Consider the following 22,302-nt stretch of genomic DNA (forward strand, 5'->3'; position numbering starts at 1 on the left):
TAGGCGCTATTGTGGATGCTCTTAATCTGGCAAGAATGACATGTGTGTGATGTAAGATTACACTATTTTCTCCTTCCCGTAAAGACAACGGAAAGACCGCGCCGTTGGCAACGGAAAGACAAATCTTACTGCAATGGACACTTGACATGACATGAAAATTAAGATAAAATTGATAAAGTAATCGAGAGGAGGAGAATGATAGTTAAAAGTAATGTTAGTGAATAGTGAAACTCATATTATTAGTAGTGTTTAATAGTGATATAAGTTGTAAATAAATTGATATATACGGATAATAAATTGGGATAACTTTCCAAAAATGAAATACACATATTTTTGTGGGATAAATGAAAATGAAAAGTGCATATATCTTTGTGGGACGGAGTGAGTACTAGATTATTTCTTTCCTACCACAAAAATTCAATCTCACACAGTTTTGGACAAATTCAATCACGCGAGTTTAAACTAGTGGTAAAATTTTCAAAAAAAATTAAAAAAATTATACTCTCTTCGTCCATAAAAATTTGTCACTTTTTTCCATTTTCATCCATCCCCAAAAATTTATGTCACACTTTACTTTTTAGTTTGTTCTACAAAAGTTGTCACATTTCCATTTTTAAAAAAAGTTTCATCTCACATTAATATAAAAGTTATAATTTCTCTCTCCATTTAACACACAAAACAAAACCTCCTAAAATTTTATGTAGTCCCACAAGTGTGACATCTTTTATGGGACGGAGGGTGTATATAAAAGTAGGATCGATATTTCACTAACTTTTTCAACCCACTTTCTATTACATTTCTTAAAACCTGTGTCAAGTCAAATGGTGACAAATTATAAGGGATGGAGGAGTAGTTATAAAAATATTAAATTTATAAATAATGTATTTATACTCCTTCCATTCCAATGTAGTTGGAACATTTCTTTGGGGCACGAGATTTAAGAAATTAATGTGTTAAAAGTTAAATTGAAGAGAGTAAAGTAAGAGAGATGGAGGGTGGGTAAAAAATTTTTTGAATCAAAAAATGACTCAATAACTTTGGGACAACATAAAAAGGAATACGACTCAACTATTTTGGAACGAAAGAATAATATTTATGAGATTAGTACTTTATTTTTATAGCAACATTTTCAATTTATCCATTTATTAATTTCATTAATTTCAAAATAGGCACAATCTTCGTTTTCTATAAAATTTGATTCATACTTTAATTCTAACCCTTTGTAAAAATCTAGGCGCTTCGTAATATTATATCGCATTGATTATAATCTTAACAATCTTCGAAAGTTAAACCAATAACATGAAAATTCTTATATGTACTTTCTATTTATATTAATTAATATAGTACTACTTTCTTATAGTAGCATATAAGCTTTATAAAAACGGTCAATTAATTTGATACTCATTAGTCATTATTTTTTTTATAAAAAATTTAGCTACCTAATATCTTCTTGTTCATTATTCGTAACATCACTTTTTCATGTAGGCTATTTTTGTACTTCATTCCTTCTAGATTTGTTCTTCACTCTTTCTTGTGTTAGATTTATTTAATTCATCGTGATTTTGAACTAATTTTTTTGTTAGAAATATAATATGAGAGTCTCGAGAATATTAAAAATGGTCACTTTAGAGTTTCAAGGAATATAACATTAATAGTGTCCAATTGTTTAGTTTCTAGGTATATTTAGTTCTCTAGTCCTATAAATAGGGATGTATATGTATCACAACGACAATTCAAGCCTAATACAATGTAGTCGATAAAGATTTTAGAGTCTCTGCATTTTACTTTTCAATATGGTATCAGAGCATATTTGATCCCGGATATCTCTTAAAAAAAAGAGAGGCTCTGCAGTTAGCAAGGGGCTGAAACTTTGCCCAACAGCCAGGTTCTTCACCAATAAAGTGACGGCATAGCAAGACACGACGGCAACGACCACGTCTCGGGCTGGCGGTGGCAGCGCTGAGGTGGCCGCCATGGATGGAGGAATAGGCTCCAAGGGTACAGCCCGCTGAAGAGAACGAGAGGCTGATGATGGAGGCCAAAGATAGGCGCCTTGAAGGATGTCGAGAAGATGGCCACATCGAATGAATTGATCGTCGCGAAAGTAGCTGTGGTGAGAAACTTTCGGAGACAGCTTGTGTCAGTTTCAAAGTGGAATCCGTCAAGTGGGAGAGCTGTGGAAACCGTAACCGAGAAGAAAACCAACAATGGTTGCTAGTCAATTGGTCGGAAAACGTGAGACAAACTATGCCTGCGGTGATGTATTTGGCTAAATCCAACAAAAATATTTTAGGAGACATAATTCGAATTTCAGCAATGGCTTCCCATGAAGGCAGCTGGCCACGTCGGAACGGATTAGATATGTTTGGTTTGAGGATGGCTCCAAGTATGAAAAATCCTCCAAAATTACAGGAAGCCTCCTGGAAAAGGTGGTGAAACAATCGAAGAATTGCCCGGCAGAGGGGGAGAGTAAGTACCTCCGGACAATTCCTCTCTTCCTCTTCGAAGATTAGAAAGAACCACAGGGAAGAGGTTATCGTGGTGGTAGCAGACCGAGTCTCCGAGATAGAGACGCCAAAACAGAAAGAGTTCGTTGGTGGTCGCTAATTGAGCGGCGCCTCCCAACCGCCATCAAGAGAAGAAAACAGAGGAGTCCTCAGTTTTTCCGGCCGAGGGGGAGAAGAAGTAGCCGACCGAACAACCCCTCCCCAAACGTATGTTGGCCGAGAAGGCAAAGATGCCCGCCGGTGAGAGGGCGAGAAAGCTACTACATTGCAACTCACACGTCGATGGTGCCAGGAAAGACTGGTAGCAAGACAGCCCGGAAAAGAGGCAAAGCAGTAGGAGAATTATCCGCCAGAGGGGGAGAGGAAGCACCCTGCCGGAAGATTCATCCTCAATTATATCAGCATAGTGGTAAGTACAGCGAAGGCCAGTTAACCGGAGGAGAAATCAACCGCGAAGGAGGCTCGGTGCACAATTGTCGATTGAGTTGAGGCGGGGAAATCTGCCGTGATGGCGGCAAGAGGAGAAACCGAAGTGAAAAAGGCTGCCCGGAATAGCGAGAATTCCGAAGAGAGGGGGAGCACAATGCCGGAGAAGCACCGGCCGATAAAGAGGCAGGTGACCAGAGTTGGAAAGGAAAGTGAAAGGGACTACCACAGCCGGAGAAACCAGAAGTAGCGGCTCGGGCTCGTCGAATGGAGGAGAGACGACTGAAGTTGGAAATGATAGAAAAGAAGGGAGGAGAGAAACAAAGGGACGGCGGTTTTGGTATGAGGTAAACCACAATTTGGTCCTTCCACATTTAAAAATTGCAAATTGCTCCCCAGTTATAAAAAAAATTGCGAAAGAATGTTATGTCTTTTGCGAAATATGAAAAAAAAAATTGCGAAAGATGGCTCCTAGATACGAGCAAAAACTGTCTAAGATGGCTCCTAGATACGAGCAAAAACTGTCTAAGATGGCTACTTGACACGAGTTAAAACTGTCAACCAAAAATTGAAGAGTTCCTTGAAATGAGTCTAAATTTTTAATGATGAATTGAAGAAGCTATACGATACGAGCATAAACTGTCAATGAAAAGTGAAGAACTCCTAAATACGAGTATAAACTATTTATCAAAGTGAAGATTGTGCAAGTTAAGTGTCGAAAAACTCGATACTCAACTCGAGAGGGAGTGTTGGAAATATAATATGAGAGTCTCAAGAATATTGGAAATGGTCACTTTAGAGTTTCAAGGAATATAAAATTAATAGTGTTATAGTTCCAATTGTTTAGTTTCTAGGTACATTTACTTCTCTACTCCTATAAATAGGGATGTATGTGTATCACAACGACAATTTAAGCCTAATACTGTTGGTTTCTGGGATTACAAGATAACAAAACCGGGCGTAATACAACCCAAAAGAAGGAATACAAAAAAGAACTGAAGTTACAACGAAAATGAAACAACTAAACCAGTATGCTATGACAGCCGAGTCGAGGAGGCCTCTTCCCGCAAGACGAGATACGCCCCGGTAGTGCTCTCGGTTTGGCGTGTCGTCCCCAAAGGTAAAACGGCTACGTCTCTTCTGATGCAGCACCGCAATCAGCAGAGCTCCGGCGAACGGGATGGAGGAGAGGGCAGAGCTTCGACAGAAAGACAATGCAGGGAGAGTGAGAGAGCTTATGCAGAGAATGCTTGTAGGTGTGTGTCCTAATGCAGTGGTATGGCTAGCCTATTTATAGGCCAACCACCATGCAGGGTCAACCAGCCATTGAAGGCTCATCATGGCAAAAACGTAACCGACGTCGGTTACAGGCGTGTGGCTGTAATGTGCCACCCGTGTGTGGAGCGTGTGGATTTCTCACGTGGCAACCGTGACTGTGCCTCGCTTGACGACGTGTCAAGCCACTTGGATTGCTGACTCGGCGGTGGTCCAAAAAGAATAGTTTGGGCCAAGCACCAAGCCCAAAGACCAATTGCCAAGATCCAAGTCCAAGATCAAGATCAAGATCGAGATCGAGATCGAGATCGGGCTCGGGCCCGAGGCCCGAGGCCCGCGGCCCGCGACCGCGAGCACGAGCACGTGCACGGGCACGGGCTCGGGCTCGGGCGGGCGGGCGGCGGCGGCGGCGCGCGCGTGTGCGCGCGTGTGGGCTCTTTCACCCATCTTGGTCCACTATAATTATTAAGTAACATAAAGTCACTTAATTTATACACATTAAAGATGTGTTAATCCTCCAATGTGGGATAATTAACACTAGTTAATTATTCCCTAAGCTCCATCTCCAAGCTTTAATTAAAAGCTAATTATGCCCAACTTTAATCCACTATTTCTCACTCACCGGAAATCGGATTTGAGAAAGTGAATATACTACATTTACCTACGTAAAATGTAGATCGACGCTATGTCATTTAATTTCACAAAATTAAATGTCTCGTCACATTTATTATTTGGTCAAAATCCATTGACCGGGCATATTTAATCCATGATTTTTACAATCCCCCACATGAGTGGAAATAGCCGAATGCATATGCATGCAGACACAAGCTCAACCCTCGCGAGGTATATAAGCATAAGGATAGGTAGTTGTTGACTTTGAACCCTCCATAGTCGACACCATCGGATACACAGGCGGCTTAGTAGCGCGATGCTTTGAACTAATCCCCCACGGCGTGCACCGAGACAATGGTGTTAACACTTAAACACCTCAACCTCATCCGTTCTCACGTTTTGTGTCCATTGCGGTCTTGGACACCACTTTGGATTCATAAGTGCGTTTTTTATGAAGCGACCACACTTCGCACTTACGTAGGTGATTCTTAGTCAAGTACCTTGCCATACTTGGTCTCTTTGAGAATTCCATCTCTTTGAGATCCTTAAGAACCATTAAAAGTCATAGACTTAGCCTTTACCACGAGGCAAGTTCTCCAACACTCTATTGCTCTCTAGGGAATAGATATAGTTTGAGTGTTTTTCCATGAACTCTCATAGCTTAGTTGTCCCTTTGAACCAAGTTCTTGGGATCTCCAGTCATCATGGTTGGGTTACCACTATGACAATTCTTTAGTTTGTGGATTTCAAACCCATTCCCTCTAGCAACTTATTCATTTGATCACGGTTTAACCCTTTGGTTAGCGGATCCGCTAGATTATCTATTGACTTCACATAGTCAATTGTAATCACCCCTGTTGTGATCAAATGTCTCACGGTGTTATGTCGTCGACGTATATGTCGAGACTTACCGTTATAGAAACCATTGTTTGCCCTTCCAATAGCCGCTTGGCTATCGCAGTGAATCAGCACTGGTGGCACTGGCTTAGACCAACATGGAATGTCTTCAAGGAAGTTCTTAAGCCACTCGGCTTCCTCACCAGCCTTATCCAAGGCAATGAACTCCGATTCCATTGTTGATCGGGCTATACAGGTCTGTTTTGTGGATTTCCACGATACAGCACCACCCCCAATAGTAAAGACATATCCACTTGTTGAAAGTGAGTCTCTATTATCGGATATCCAATTGGCATCACAGTACCCTTCAAGCACCGGGGGGTATCTCGAGAAGTGTAGCCCAAGATTTTGAGTGTGTTTTAAATATCTCAAAACCCTCACAAGAGCTCTCCAATGCTCTTTGCTTGGATTGCTCGTGTAACGACTTAACTTGTTCACGGCACAAGCAATGTCAAGTCGAGTGCAATTAGTCAAGTACATAATGCACCCGATGACCCGTGCATACTCTTCTTGTGCAACGGGCTCGCCTTTGTTTTTGCTCAAGTGAACGTCGAGTTCAATTGGAGTCTTAACCGGCGCGCCATCATAGGCTTTGAATTTATTCAATATCTTCTCAACATAATGTGATTGTGTTAAGATGATTCCATCATTCGTTCTTAGAATCTTCATTCCAAGAATTACATCGGCTAGACCCATGTCTTTCATGTCAAAATTTCTCTTTAACATGGCCTTTGTATCGTTAATTACTTGAGTGTTGCTACCCAAGATTAACATATCATCAACGTAGAGACACACTATAACATGACCGTTATTAGTGCTCTTGATGTAGACACATTTGTCGCACTCGTTGATTTTAAACCCATTTGATAACATCACATTATCAAACTTCAAGTGCCATTGCAATGGCGCTTGTTTCAATCCATATAGGGATTTCACGAGCTTGCATACCTTTTTCTCTTGTCCAGGTACTACAAACCCTTCGGGTTGTTCCATGTAGATTTCGTCTTCTAGTTCACCATTCAGAAACGCGGTCTTTACATCCATTTGATGAATCTCGAGATTGTGCAATGCAGCAATAGCGAGAAGCACCCGGATAGATGTAATCCTTGTTACAGGTGAATAGGTATCGAAGAAGTCATGTCCTTCTTTTTGTTTAAAACCCTTTACTACTAATCGGGCTTTATACTTATCAACTGTTCCATCGGCCTTAAACTTTCTTTTAAGAACCCATTTGCATCCTAAAGGTTTAGCACCTTCGGGCAAATCAACCAACACCCATGTGTGGTTTAGCAAAATTGAATCAATTTCGCTTTGAACAGCTTCTCTCCAATGCAGCCCGTCTGGGCCAGCAAAGGCTACTTTTATCGATGTTGGTTCTTCATCCAACATGAAAGCAATGTAGTCAGGACCAAAAGTTTTTGGTGTTCTGACTCTATTACCACGTCTTAGTACTGTATCTTTTGGATCGGGCCTTGCACGCTTGCGCGATTCAGGTTCCGCATCTGTTGATTTAGAACTAGTGGCTTCTTCTTCCACTTGTTTAGAACTAGTGGCTTCTTCAATTCTTGTCTCAGAATTGGTTGATACCTTTTCCTTATCTTTGCAAGGAAAGGTATTTTCGAGAAATACAGCATTCCTCGACTCAATTGTTGTTCCTACTGTGATAGTCGATATTTCAGACTTGTGAACAACAAATCGATATGCACTACTGTTAAGTGCATATCCAATGAAGATGCAATCAACCGTCTTAGGTCCGATTGTAACTTCTTTGGGCGGAGGAACCATCACCTTTGCCAAACACCCCCACACTTTGAGGTATTTGTAGGATGGCTTCCTTCCCTTCCACAACTCATAAGGAGTAACATCTTTTCCTTTGAGAGGGATTTTATTCAAGATATAGTTTGCTGTCAAAACAGCTTCCCCCCACATGTTATGTGGTAATCCTGAACTGAGTAGCAGTGCATTCATCATCTCTTTTAGAGTTCGATTCTTGCGTTCTGCAACACCATTAGATTGTGGTGAATATGGAGCAGTTGTTTGATGAATTATACCACTTGCGTTGCATAACTCCTCAAACGGGGCTACATATTCGCCTCCTCTATCGCTTCGAATCATTTTGATTTTACAACCAAGTTGATTCTCAACTTCGTTCTTATAATTTTTGAACGCCTCTATTGCTTCATCTTTGCTTCTTAAAAGATAAATGTAGCAATATCTTGTGCAATCATCTATGAAAGTGATAAAGTACTTTTTACCACCTCTAGTTTGCAACATCTTTAAATCACATACATCCGTGTGAATTAATTCAAGGGGTTTTGTGCTTCGTTCAACCGAGTGAAACGGCAACTTAGTCATTTTTGCTTCAAGACAAATTTCACATTTATCTTGGATATCCAATTCATTAGCCTTTAGTAAATCTAAATTTACTAATCTTTTAATGGCTTTTGAATTTACATGTCCCAATCTACAATGCCACAAATTTGAAGACTCAATCAAATAAGAGGAAGTAGATGCTTTATTCTTATTGGCCAATGGCTTCGCAACACTTCGAGTTGCTACACTAAGCTTGAAAAGCCCATCGGTTACATAACCTTTTCCGATGGATTTTCCAAACTTATACAAGACAAACCTATCGGACTCAAATACAAGTTTAAACCCTTTATTAACTAGTATTGATCCTGACACTAGGTTCTTGCGGATGTCCGGGACATGCAGCACATCCTTCAAAGTGATAGTTAGGCCAGACGTCATCATGAGAATCACGTTGCCAACGCCGAGGACTTCTGACGATGCTTGATTCCCCATGTTGATCTTCCTCCCTTCAACAGCAGTGTAGGAGGCAAACTTGCTCCTGTCGGAGCAAACATGAGCAGTAGTGCCGGTGTCGATGTACCAGCCTCCCTTGTTATCAACAAGGTTAACCTCTTCAGTGACCACTGCAATGAGGTCGTTCTCATCCCAGTCCTTGAACTCCTTCTCAACGACGTGGGCTGCCGGCTTCTTCTTCTTGCTGCGGCAGTCTTTAGCAAAGTGGCCTGGTTTGCCACACTTGTAGCAGTCGCCTTCAAACTTCTTTGAAGGCTGCTTTCCCTTCCCTTTGTCGTTTGGACGGTTTGGGCGAGGGCGTTTGTTGGAGGGACCGCCCCGCTCCAACAGGTTGGCTTTGGCTTCATTTGGGGTGAAGCCCTTAGCCTTTTGATCACTTTTGCGCACGTCGGCCTCAATGCGCAACTTCACGATCAAGTCTTCAAGGGTCATCTGCTTTCGCTTGTGCTTGAGATAACTCTTGAAGTCCTTCCAACTTGGAGGGAGCTTGTCAATGATCGTGCACCTTAGGAACTTATCGGGCAAGGTCATCCCTTCAGCCACTAAGGAGTGGATGATCATTTGGAGCTCTTGGACTTGCTCCATGATGGGTCGAGAGTCGACCATCTTGTAGTCCATAAACTTGGATGCTACAACCTGTTCAGTCCCTGCAGCATTGTCTATGCTATATTTCTTCTCTAGGCTTTCCCACATTTGTTTAGATGTGGTTACATTGGAGTATACATTATAGAGGCTATCATCTAATGCACTTAAAATAAAGTTTTTACATAGATAATCCCCTTTTCTCCAAGCTTCATAGTCCGCCATGACTTCGAGCCTAGTCTCTTGGTCGCTTGGCGCGGGCGGCTCGTTCTCCGTGAGGAAGTTGGTGACGCCCAATGTTGTCAAGTAGAACAACATCTTTTGATACCACCGCTTGAAGTCAGATCCTCCAAACTTTGGTGGTTTCTCGGCAGGTGGCATCATTCTTGGTGCCAAAGGTGCCGCAGTTGGTCCTTGGAAGGAACCAATTCCGTTCATGTTGGGCATAGAGCCCGCACCATTCATGTTGGGCATAGAGCCCGCCATGGTCGTACCAGCCCCGAAGGGACTAGCACCCGCATGAGACCCGAAGGTCCCAGCATTCGTGTGAGACCCGAAGGCCCCAGCACTCGATCCGTTAAAGGACCCGAAGGAACCACTAAAAGTGGAACCAACCGAACCACCAAAGGTGGAACCAGTGGACGCCCCGAAGGGGTTGTCCCAAACCCAAGGGACGGTGGATGAAGCGGCTGGGAAGCCAGGAGTTGGCATCATCGAGGGAATCGATGAAGTGTTGACCGGTCCAGTGGTCGCCATGGTGGAGGGAATGGCGGCGGTGGCGTTGGCAGCAGCAGTGTTGGATTCCGTCGACATCTCCAGCAAAAGGTGTTAATGTTTCGGAAGTTTTAGTTCAGTTTAGAAGTTCAAATTCCTTCAAAGGCAAGCTATCTCGTCTTGCGATTGTTGATTTCTGGGATTACAAGATAACAAAACCGGGCGTAATACAACCCAAAAGAAGGAATACAAAAAAGAACTGAAGTTACAACGAAAATGAAACAACTAAACCAGTATGCTATGACAGCCGAGTCGAGGAGGCCTCTTCCCGCAAGACGAGATACGCCCCGGTAGTGCTCTCGGTTTGGCGTGTCGTCCCCAAAGGTAAAACGGCTACGTCTCTTCTGATGCAGCACCGCAATCAGCAGAGCTCCGGCGAACGGGATGGAGGAGAGGGCAGAGCTTCGACAGAAAGACAATGCAGGGAGAGTGAGAGAGCTTATGCAGAGAATGCTTGTAGGTGTGTGTCCTAATGCAGTGGTATGGCTAGCCTATTTATAGGCCAACCACCATGCAGGGTCAACCAGCCATTGAAGGCTCATCATGGCAAAAACGTAACCGACGTCGGTTACAGGCGTGTGGCTGTAATGTGCCACCCGTGTGTGGAGCGTGTGGATTTCTCACGTGGCAACCGTGACTGTGCCTCGCTTGACGACGTGTCAAGCCACTTGGATTGCTGACTCGGCGGTGGTCCAAAAAGAATAGTTTGGTCCAAAAAAAATAAAAAAATAAAAAAAGTTAAAAAAAACGGTAATATTAACGTTATAAAAAAAATAAAATTTTTTTTTAAAAAAAAAATTTTATTTTTTTATAACGTTAATATTACCGTTTTTTTTAACTTTTTTATTTTTTTATTTTTTTTTATTTTCTTATTCTATAAATACTCCTACTTTATTCTCATTTCACATACAACCAACATAATTTCCTCTCCAATTTTCATATTCAATCTCTACACAAAATGTCCGGCGACGGCAACTACGGCGGTGACGGCTCCGGTGGGTGGGATCTCAACGCGTTGGGCGATTGGCAGACCATGTACAACACACTTGGTGGTTCCGGGTCGTCGACGCCGGGCATCCAGGGGTCGGCGACGCCGGGTGGGTACCAACCACCCACTTTCGATGTGGATGCCTACGCACGACCACCCGACTCGCGCCTTTCTCAGGGTTTGTCCCAGATTCGGGAGAATATCCCCATTGAACCCACCCAGGGAGGAGGCCGAGGCGGTGAAAGCGCCAGGGCTGCGTCTGAGGCGGCCGAGGAGGCGGAGGAGGAGGAACCGGAGGATCTGGGCCGGCATCCGTACAACAACGAAGAAACAAAGGCGGTGTACACCGCCTGGCTCACCGTCTCGTACGATCCCATCGTCGGGAATCAACAAGCCGCCAAGTGCTTCTGGGAAAAGGTCCGCGATGTCTACCACCAGATTAAGCCGAAAGGGGCCCGGAAGCGCAAATATACAATGCTCCGTGCTCACTTTGGCCGAGTCGACGTACAGGTCAAAAACTTTTGCGGCATCTACTCGGCCGAAGAGGCGAACTACCAAAGCGGAGCTTCGGGCGCCGACATTCTGAGGGCGGCTTTGCGCGTCTTCTACCAGGACACCGGGCTACAGTTCAACTATGTTGATATTTGGCAGCTCGTCAAGGACGAGGAAAGGTGGGCCGGCGGTGTCCGCTCGAGCTCGGGCTCAACCTCAAAGCGCACGAAGCACACAGCGACCGACAACTACTCGTCTGGTGACACCGGTGAGGCCAGCGAGGGTGAACCGCAGGTGTTTGGGGGTACGAGGGATCCAACGCGGGGAAGGGCCGAGGCGAATCAAGCCAGTCGGCCTCGGGATCGGGCTCGCGGGGAGGCTCGGACACACTTATGGTGGCGTACATGACCGCCACAATGGCGGACACTTCCCGCTTCTCGTACGCCCAATTCGCGGCCTGGTGGAACGGAATTGTGCATATGGCAGCACAACTTGGCCTTCCGACTCCCCCTCAACCTCGACCGCCTACGGAGGATGATTAGCCGGCGGAGTAGTTTTTTATTTTCCCACGTTTAATTGTGTGTTTATTATTGTGTGTTTTTTATTTTTTTTAAGTTTAAGTTGTAATTTTTTTAATGTTGTGTGTTTTTTAATAAAGTGTGTTTGTTTTTTATTAAAGTGTGTTTATTTAAATTGAATTGGGTTGGAAATAAAAATACAAAATGAAATTGAATGAATAGTAATTTAAGGAACGGTTAAGGAACGAATAAGAAACGGAGGGTTGCATGTTCCGTTCCTTAGTTAAGGAATGGAGTAAATAAGTACAGTGGGACCCTCAAATAGTGGTTTAAGGAACGGTATAGGAACAGCGTTGTGGATGGCCTAAACCATTCTTGTAATATGGACAAATCAAAACAAGTTTGACTTGTAAATTGATCTCTGTTTTCTTTTATCAATCTTTTAGAATTAATCAACTTGAATCAATTAACTTGATTAAATTTTCCTGTCAAATAGGCAAGTCACGAAAAAGGTGACAGCCTCATGCACACCTTCCTACTAAAATTTCATGTTTTCTTTGCGACATAAATACAATCAAATCCTACATACATGCAATAACTTTAATAATTGCGGTTAATTGCTTAACAACAAAGCAAACCTTTATGAAAAAACACTCAATAATAACAATCTCGATACTAATAACATTATGATTAATCACTTTAATTATGAACAAGATTCACCATTTTCACATTCTAAGTCAAAAAAGACCAAAGTAGAGGAAGCCCTTTATCTCTCTTTTTCCAACAGTCATAGCCTTTTTCCCTCCCAGCACCATCATTACTGAAAATAACATGGATATTTCTCCAACACATGAAGGGCATCTCTCATGCAAGGTCTTTTTTGAGGGACCAATAAAGCACAGCTAAAACCTAGCTTGAACCAAGCCAGCATGGCCTCCTTGTGGGTCGCCACGTCGCCCCTTATCGCCATGTCAGCCATCATTAGTACCCGATCCGGATCTTTAGCCACTGAACCAACGGTCCACTGGCTCAAGTCCCGGTCCGAGAAAACCTTTCCGGTCAACAACTCGAGCAACAAGATCCCGAAAGAGTAGACATCCCACTTGGGGCTAGGCTTGAGGTTGTTGAGGGACTCTGGAGCATGATAAGGGGATGTGCACCCCACAAACACGGATGGCCCGAGACAAGGGCCGGTTTCGTGTAGATCCTCATGCAACGGGGTCGATCTCCTGCTCCCAAAGTGTCGGGCTGGGCCGTCAGACTTGCGGGCGTGCTTTCCATAGATGAGCCCATGGATCCCAAAATCACTTATCACGGGCTCCATGTCAGCTGTCAGGAGAATGTTGCTAGGTTTTATGTTGCCATGCACTTTTTTCTTGTCGTGGATGTAAGCTAGCCCCCTTGCTACACCTTTGGCTATGTTGACTCGGGTCATGAAAGGTAAATGGTATGGTGATGATCCAATTTTTCCTAAAATGATATCAACAATTTGATTATAAATTGATATAAAAACAATGTCGTCAAGAAAAGTAAGAGGAAGAGTCAAATTTCATGAAGTCAACAACATTAAAGAAATAATTTTCCAATAAAAAGAGAGGACTAGCTAGGTTAGCCCCTTTGGGCCATTGAGCTAAGGAATCTTAATTTTCAGCACTAACGAATGCTGATTCTGATTAATAATTTAGCATTTGATACCTAAACATGCATGAGATAACTCTCTCTCCCTAGAGAAGTAGGAGGTGTGGTAGCACATGCTTTTGGCTTATTATGTGTTTTTATCTGAGAAGAACATTTGAACCTTATATGCTCACATGGAGGTCCATTGGGAAGATCATATTATATAATTACGACAAGCATGGTCTCAATTCTGAAGCTGTCTTATGTAAGGAACATTGCTATATTTTTCCTAACTACAAAATACTATGGTCCCAAATCTCAGAGTCCATTCAATGAAGCTTAGCTTGAAAAAGATAGAGCAATGACAATCAGAATGTTCTCATAATTCAACCTCAAACTCCAAATTAAAAATAAATAAATTTCTAAAAAAAGAAAAAAAAAAAAAGGAAGAGATGTTGAGAAATTAACTTACTGCAACCAACGTTGGACAAGCTGCCATTAGAGACATAATCAGAGATAACAAGCTTCTCGTCTTCTCCCCAATAGAACCCTCTCAGCCTCACCAGATTCTGATGCCGAAGCTTCGCCACCGCCTTGAATTGATGCTCGAATTCCTTCAACCTTCCGGCGCCGCCGCTCTCTCCGATCCTCCTCACCACAAATGCCATCCCATCTTGTAGCACGGCTTTGTAAACAATAGTGGCGCCGCTCGATCCTAGAACATATGCCGAAGCCTTGAACAGCGTCTCCGCTTCCATCTGCGTCTCTCCGTCCACCATCACCAGCACTCTCTTGCTGTTCAATTGCTGCTTTTCAATCGTAGGATGATGATGATCGGCGACGTAGTTGTTCCTTTCGTCACCGTCGCTGTCGCTACCTGTGGCTTCGGATGATTCCTCTGCGTTTTTTATTGTTAAGCAATCCCAAATCGGAGCCGTCCTGATCTCTTTGAACTCAGATTCTTTTTTGAATTCGTATGCGGTGGCTGCCAGAATCGCGCCGCTTTTATTGGCGGCATTCTTCTTCTTCTGGTGAATGTATAAAATTAGGGCTGCGAGTACTCCCACCGCAGCTAAAGGTACAACTGTGATACCGGCGACAGCCCCCGGCTCCAGGCCGTGCTGCTGCGCCGCGACCGGATTCCCGCCCGTGGCGGAATCCGGTTGCGCTATCGTTTTCGGTATGGCAGCGATCGCTGCCGCAGAAGCGGAGGAGGAGTTGGCGGCCGTGGCATTCACCGGTGATGAAATCGTGGAAGGAACCGTGCACAGTTTATTCACCGGTTTGCCACAGAGGTCGGCGTTCCCGGCGTACGCCTCCGTATTCTGATTCGACAGCGGCAAAGACGCCGGAATCTCACCGGAGAGACGGTTGAACGAGAAATCGATCGTGGCATTGGCCGGAATCCTCGACGCGAAGCCTGGGGGAACAGCACCGGCGAGCTGGTTCGACGAGAGATTAAGATATTTTAGATTCTCGCCGCCGAAGCCAGCTGGCGGCAGCGATCCGTTGAGCGAATTCGACGAGATGTCCAAGACCTGAATCGATCGGATGCCGCTCGGGATCCCTCCGGAGAGACGATTGCTCCGAAGGGAAACAACAGTGAGATTCGGAGAAGAAGCGACGCTGCGCGGCACATTTCCGGTGAACGCGTTGTGAGACAGGTTGAGAACGCCGAGAGCAGTGTTGGCGGCGAGGTCGGGTATGGAACCGGAGATTTCATTGGCGGAGAGGTCGAGGACTCGGATGTCGGTGGCGTTGAAGAGCGAGTTAGGGAGAGTGCCGGTGAAGGAGTTGTGGGAGAGGTCGAGGGTTGTGAGGTGAGGGAGGAAGCCCAAGTCCTCCGGTATGGTGCCGACGAGTCCGGTGCTGGGGAGAGTGAGGGCAGTGACTCGGAAGGGCTCGGGGAAGCCGAGGCTGTTGATGACTTGGGCGCAGGCTACGCCGGTCCAGAAGCAGGGCGTGGCGTCGTTGTAGTCCCAGTTGGCGAGGACTGATAAAGGGTCGGAGAGAATGGAGTATTTGAAGGAGAGGAGAAGGGTTCCATCGAAGTTGAGAGATGATGCAGCATGGAGAGAGAGAAGCAGAAAGAGAGAGTAGAGAGGGAGATGGAAGGAGGTGTTCATTGTTTCATGGACTTGGGGGAACTACACAGAGATGCATAGCTATTTCATGAGCAGGAGAAAGAGAGAGAGGGTGAGCAACTTTGGAGATGGTTGTTTTGGTGAACAAAAATATGGGAGAGTGAAGTTGAGCAGATGGGGTAAGTATGTATGGGATAATTTGAAAGTGAGTGGAATTAATAAAAGAAATTTTCAGAGCGAGTAAAAATGTTTTCTGCTTTTCTTTTAGATGTAACTTTTGAATTTGAGCAGAGTGTTATGCATGAGAGCTTTTCTTATATGCTCATAAAGTGTTTGGCATGTGTTGATCATAAACTTCTGAGGAATTTTCGTGCTCGGTAAAAATCTTCTTATTTTTTTATTTTGGTAGTGTTATAGGATCAACTAACAATTCTTAATTAGCTAGTACGAGTAGTGATGAATTTTTGTTATTAAACCTTTCTTAGTTTATCTCATATCTACATTGAATAGATTTATATATATATGGGCAAAATGATTATTATAGGATAAGATTTAAATAGTTGTAGTGCTATAACACAATGTGACTTTTGTATGTATGTTTTGTTGTTTCGAGCTTGTGTCATTGTCTTAGGAACTAGGAAGTATAGTTGCTATGTGTGGTTGAGCTTGTGTTACCTAGAGGCTGACTTCCGATTGAGATGCACAGAATTGGAGATAAGTAAAATGAGGAATTTCTTGTATAACTTGTGAAAGTTTATTGTTTATGCTATTATGGAATAAAGGGATAAAAAGCTATAGTATAATTTTTGTTGACAACCCATGTCATATATATATATATATAGATGGTGTTCGATTTTCAAGATAAAATAATATCAAATACAATCTAAGATTGAGTCGTGAGATTATTTTAGTCATAGGGGGTTTAGCTATGACTAATTATTCCATGATTATCCATCTAGAATTGAGTTGTGAAGTTGAATCTCATGAACCAAAGTACCAAACACACTACAAATTTGATCGTGGATACAATTTTGCAAACCGAACACCCCCATAGAGTATATTCAAGAAACTAGTTATGGTCATTTTATACTTGGTCTCAGAATTATAGTACTAGTATTTAAAATGTTCTCTCTCTTTTGCCAATGTCAGTAAGGAGAAAGGTTAGTAAGTTTATAGTCATCATCATATAAAAATCTACATATGCACTACATCTAACAATATAACATTCGAAAAAAAAATGGTGAGTGGTATAAATTAAAAGGTTTAGATTAGTGACAACAAAAAAAATAACAAAATTAAATATAGTCAAAAGCAAATTATATTCAATCCAAAATTACTATGAAAAAAAGCAACAGACAAACACAATAAATCTAAAATTACTATAAAAAAGCAGCGAACAAACACAATATAACACAAACAACATGGTACTCCAGTCCAGTACACATCTTGACATTATAATATGTTAGTCTCAATTATTAGAGATAAGTGGTCGAAATTTGAAAGAATAAACACAAAATGCACAACAAAGTATATATGCATTCTTTGGTGAATGTAGTACACAGCATTGGTTGATATTATAATCTTTCATCTTAGTTTACTTCTCCCATCTTTATGCGTACGTACTACATTCCCACCACTACATAGTCTACATTTGAAATAAATAAAATGCTGTATATGAAAATCTATTAAGGTGGCGTTCGGTTGCCATGACTAATATCATGAGACTATCCATCTAAAATTAAGTTGTGAGATTATTTTAGTTGGAGGGGGAAGCTATGACTAATTATCATGAGACTATTCATCTAGGATTAAATTGAAGAGTTCAATCTTATGAACCAAACATGATACATATTTAATCATAAGATTTAATCTTGACAACCGAACACCCCTAAAAGTAAATAGAGAGCTCTCACAAAGGGTAACAACCATAGAAATATTCTCCCTGCCAACTTTAACATGCATTATTTGTCAGTATTAGAGAAAGTGAAGCATTCACTTTTTTAAAAATTAAAATTGACCATTTATTTACAAGAAATTCATGTATAGAAAGGGATATTTGTCAGTGGTTTTGGTGAATATGTGGTTGTTGTTTCTTTGCCTATACAACTACTCAACTTTGCAATACACAAAATGCCATTTTTTCAGTTAATATTTTCGTTTACATGAAATAAGCTGATGTACACATTATTTCAAATTTCAAATACTCATCGAAAAATGAATGAATTCTGGTGTATCTATAATGGACTAACAAGCCTTGTAGAACAATCTCAATTTCCCACGTAACTCAACCTCGAAATGACACAGTAAAACAAACGCATGGGATCAATATCTTGTCTCGTTATTAATAGAATAAAACTGCAATTTAATTACTACTTTTAGAAGAAAATTCTCAGATTTTATTCAACTGTAGTTCTGTCTCGACATATAAAAATTCCTAAATTTCATCGGTCGAATTTCGTAAATGCGTATTCTGTATATATTACACATTTCGTAAATGCATGTTGCAGTTATGCATTTGTACAATGTGTGTCCCACTAAATACGCACTTCAGGATTGCGTCTTTGTAAATAAAAAAGATTCCTCTGGGAATCTCGATTCTCATTTCGCCCAAACAAAAAAACGACCGTGAATTAGGCCATCCGCAATGGGCGGACGATGGCACGCCCGATGGCGCGCATCGTCCGCGCCATCGATCGTCCGCGCCCATTGCGGATACGGACGATAGGTCGCGGACGATCGTCGCGGCCGATACTAAGGGCGCGGAGGATGGCGCGCCCGATGCCTATCGTCCGCGCCATCGTCCGCCCCATTGTGGCGTACACGGACGATGGCTGCGGACGATAGGCATCGGGCGCGCCATCGTCCTCCCCATTGTGGCGTACACGGACGATAGGTCGCGGACGATAGGTCGAGAAGTGCGCGCGGGCACAGGGGAGCGGCGAGAGCTGGGAAGACGTGCGTGCTAAAGCGATATTGTCGTACCGGTCGATGTTCGGCGAGTTCAAGCACGAGGCCATCTGGACGCTTTTGAGGGACAAGCAGAAATTCCAAGGTGGAATTCTGCACACTAGTGCGCCAAAGAGGATGAAGACCACCGAAGTTGGTGGTTACACGAGCAGCGGCAGCGGCAATCAACCGGTTGACCTCAACCGGTTGTACGTGGACGACAGCGGTTCCGGCACACCGATGTCCTCCCGACGTCCTCCCGGCGTCAAGGCTGCGAAGGCCAAAGGGAAGGCGGCCGCGACCTCATCCTCGACCGCTGCAACCCCACCTCCGCTCCCGGAAATGCTCCCGCCCCAGGCAGCCGAAGTGTATTCGTCGTTGGCGACAGCGTCGATGGCGAGGACGTTGTTGGAGACGCACAAGGCCCTCAAGAAGTGTACCGACCCCGACGAAGCCGAATACCTCCGGGCATTGATAGATGAACTGCGTCGGAAGTTGGGAATTGCACCGACTTAGTTTTTTTTTTTGTAAGTTGAACGGTGTAACTTCTTTTTTTATTAATGTGTCCCCGTTTGTTATTTCGACCTTTTTATTTACTCGTTATTAATTGTTAGTTGAAAACATTTAAATCAATTAAACAAATAAATAAAATGATGATGTGGCGCGCCATAGGGCGCGCCTTAGGGCGCGCCTTAGGGCGCCCCACTGCAGGTGGGGAGGTAGGAGGATAAAACTGCTGACGTGGCGCGCCATAGGGCGCGCCTTAGGGCGCCCCATTGCTAATGCCCTTAGGGAACATAATTGACATTTATTTGATTTTTTGACCAAGCAATTACAAATCTTCTTATCATTAGAAAAAAAAACGCAAATTTCCTCAAGAATATGATGCTGGATATTTGGTAAAAGAATTTTCAAGTCGTACGACTTTCATTAGCATTCTTTCTTCCAGTTAGTACTTTGGACTATGGATTACGCAGTGACTTTGGCAATTTAATCATTAATCTCATGATTGATAAATATTTTTAAAATAATAAATGTATATTATCCCGACGCCTAAGTATATGCTTTGCAGAAATAAGCTATTTTCAAATCAGTTGCATGTATATATATAAGATAAAACATTTTCTGAATCAAGTCACGAGTTGGTGTAAGAATACAATACTTACATAGTTATATGTATATTCATGGAAAAATAAATAAAAAATGAAATTGATTTGCATCTGGTTTGATAATTTAATAGTACTCCCATCAAACACAATCTGTCCGTTAGCACTTAGCACCAATTTCAACACAAATTCAACTTTCAACTTCGTATCATAAGTGGTTGCAGGTGGGAGATTATTATTTCAAAAAAAATTAGTGGTTTCGGTTAATTACAATTTTTAAAATTTGACACTACTATCATATTTTAAGGAGTTGTTATCTGTTTTTCAGTGGGTGTAGTACTATTACTATTTTATGATTAGAGGCTTGTTAGTTGCTACGGTCAAACTATGATCATATAGAAAACATCATATTAGTAGTACTATTACTATTTTATGACTAATTATTTTTTAACTTAAAGAAATATTTTAAGTATAATGCATAAAAAATCATACTCCTTCCGTCCAATCATAATTCATAAGCAAGACACTTTTCTTTTTAATTAATCCCACAATAAGTGTGTCATTTTCCATTTTAGCAAAAAAATACTACCCCCGTCCCACAAAAAGTGTCACATTTTGTCATTTCAGTCCGTCTCACAATAAGAGTCACATTTTCACTTTTACCATAAATGGTAAGTAGACCTCATATTCCACCAACCAATTCTACTCACATTTTATTATAAAACAAATAATATATAAGTTGGACACATAATCCACTAATTTATTCAACCCACTTTTCTTTACATTTCTTAAAATCCGTGCCCACACTAAATGTGACACTTAATGTGGGACGGGGGTAGTAATACTCTTTTTGTCCCATAGAAATAAACTGAATTTTCTGTCCCACTGTGAATTTTTTTTTATCATTCTCTTTTACTTTATCATTATGATCCTACCATCTACTATATTATTTCAACTACTTTTTTCTCATTCTTTCTTATTTTACCAATTAAATATTAAAACTCGTGTAATCCCCAATTAGCCTATTTTTATAGGACGGAGGGATTATCTTTTATCTCTCTTATTTTATTCACCTAGTTACTTTATTCTCTATTCAATCCTCTACTTTATTTTGTCTCTCATACTTTATTTTTTCTTCATTTAACTGTTTAAATATCAATTTCTTAGATCTCATGCTCAAAAGAAGTGTCTCGCTTAAGGTGAGACAGATGTAGTAACTGATTTTCATATTTATTAAACTTAGTATTGAGTGGTTGATGTATTAATTAGAGAAAGAAAGTTAATTATTATTTCTAAAAATAAAAATGTGTCCTCTTAAATAGGACAAACTAAAAAAGAAAGTGTTTCATTTTGAAACCGAGGGAATACTAATTTACCTTCTTGCTATTATCGATATCATCATTATTTAAATAATAAAAAGTTAAAAATGATAAAGGAAAACGATTTTTTTTTTTTGAAATCGTTAAAATATCTAATTATTTCAATTGAATCTACCGCTAGGATTTAAGACAATCATATTCCTTTGGCAAGATACTCGGTTATAGGATATTAATTTTTTATAACTACTAACTCTTAACCATTGAATTTCAAGCCAATAGGTGTCGGGATTGTTTAAGGATTTTTTTAAATAATGTATTTTCTGTGATAATTCCATTATTGATAAAAAAACGTATAAGCACTGTGTATGCAAGAATATGAAGTAGTACATTATTCATAAATAATTTTCAATCTTTAATTTATACATCTAGAAGTTTAAACGTTTAGTTTTAAGTGCTAAAATAAATAAAAAAATTAGATAATAACTAATAAGTAACTTTCAAACAGGTACTACTCCATTAAGTAAAAATATATTTTCATAAACAAAATTTAAAAAATATTCTTATTATACCAATTCATCCTCATTTTTCAGCCATTTAGAGCATCGACATCCATGCTCTTTGGCAAGAGCATGGAAGTGGGTCCGGACCCACTTTTATTCATTTTTTACTCCATGCTCTTTGGCAATAGCACAACATCCACATCCATGCTCTTCCGCAAGAGCATGCTCAAGGGTCTCACCATTCTATTATTCAATTTAAATAAAATTATTTCCACAATATTCAAATGCATTAAAAATACCCGAAATACTATTACAAATTACAAAAAAAATTAAAAATTACATAATTAAAATCCTAAAAAATAAAAATTACATAATTAAAATCCTACAAATTAAAAATTACATAATTAAATCCTAATACATCCGTGGAAATTTAAAGAAGACTAGCCCGATGGCGGTATCCCCAATTGAGCTCGGAGAGCTCTTATCATTGCGTGATGTGAATCAAGTTGCTCGGGAGTCATCCGAGACGTATCGGCCATAGTGATTTGACCCAAAAGGATCCACAACGAGTTGGTGGGGGATGGAGGCGGCACAAAAGGAGCGGGAGCGGGCGGTGCGGATGGGGTCGCGGCGTGACGGCGGTTGGCCGTCGCCGGTTTCCTTCCTTGCGGCAGGCGTTGGGAACTGTTCGGGCCGGCGTCAGGGCTACCCAAGTGAGCTCCGGCAAGCTGGCTAGCCACCTCATTCTCGCCAGCGTCGGATAGGGATACCGACCTTGACCGTTTGCTGGAGGAGCTGGAGGAGGATACGACGCCTCCCTTATACTTCGATGA

The 22,302-nt window shown here is 41.8% G+C and overlaps 1 protein-coding gene across 1 annotated transcript; it reads right to left on the reverse strand.

The window, feature by feature from the left end:
* Nucleotides 1–12,536: 12,536 nt before the first annotated feature.
* LOC121803440 (probable LRR receptor-like serine/threonine-protein kinase At4g37250) lies at nucleotides 12,537–15,860 on the reverse strand. Its single transcript, XM_042203105.1, has 2 exons — nucleotides 13,987–15,860; nucleotides 12,537–13,367 (listed from the first exon to the last, which is right to left on the reverse strand). The coding sequence occupies exons 1-2, from the start codon at nucleotides 15,638–15,640 to the stop codon at nucleotides 12,715–12,717; spliced, it is 2,307 nt and encodes a 768-aa protein (XP_042059039.1). The 5' UTR covers nucleotides 15,641–15,860; the 3' UTR covers nucleotides 12,537–12,714.
* Nucleotides 15,861–22,302: the final 6,442 nt, after the last annotated feature.

The sequence above is a fragment of the Salvia splendens genome, chromosome 5 (assembly GCF_004379255.2).
Source record: "Salvia splendens isolate huo1 chromosome 5, SspV2, whole genome shotgun sequence".
Classification (NCBI taxonomy): domain Eukaryota; kingdom Viridiplantae; phylum Streptophyta; class Magnoliopsida; order Lamiales; family Lamiaceae; genus Salvia; species Salvia splendens.

Bases quoted from the DNA above. Each gene is read 5' to 3' on its own strand.
- LOC121803440 (XM_042203105.1), bottom strand. From the start codon at position 15,640: ATGAACACCTCCTTCCATCTCCCTCTCTACTCTCTCTTTCTGCTTCTC. The intron at 13,368-13,986 runs GTAAGTTAATTT...ATATCATTTTAG, and splicing joins CTTGTCCAACGTTGGTTGCA to GAAAAATTGGATCATCACCA.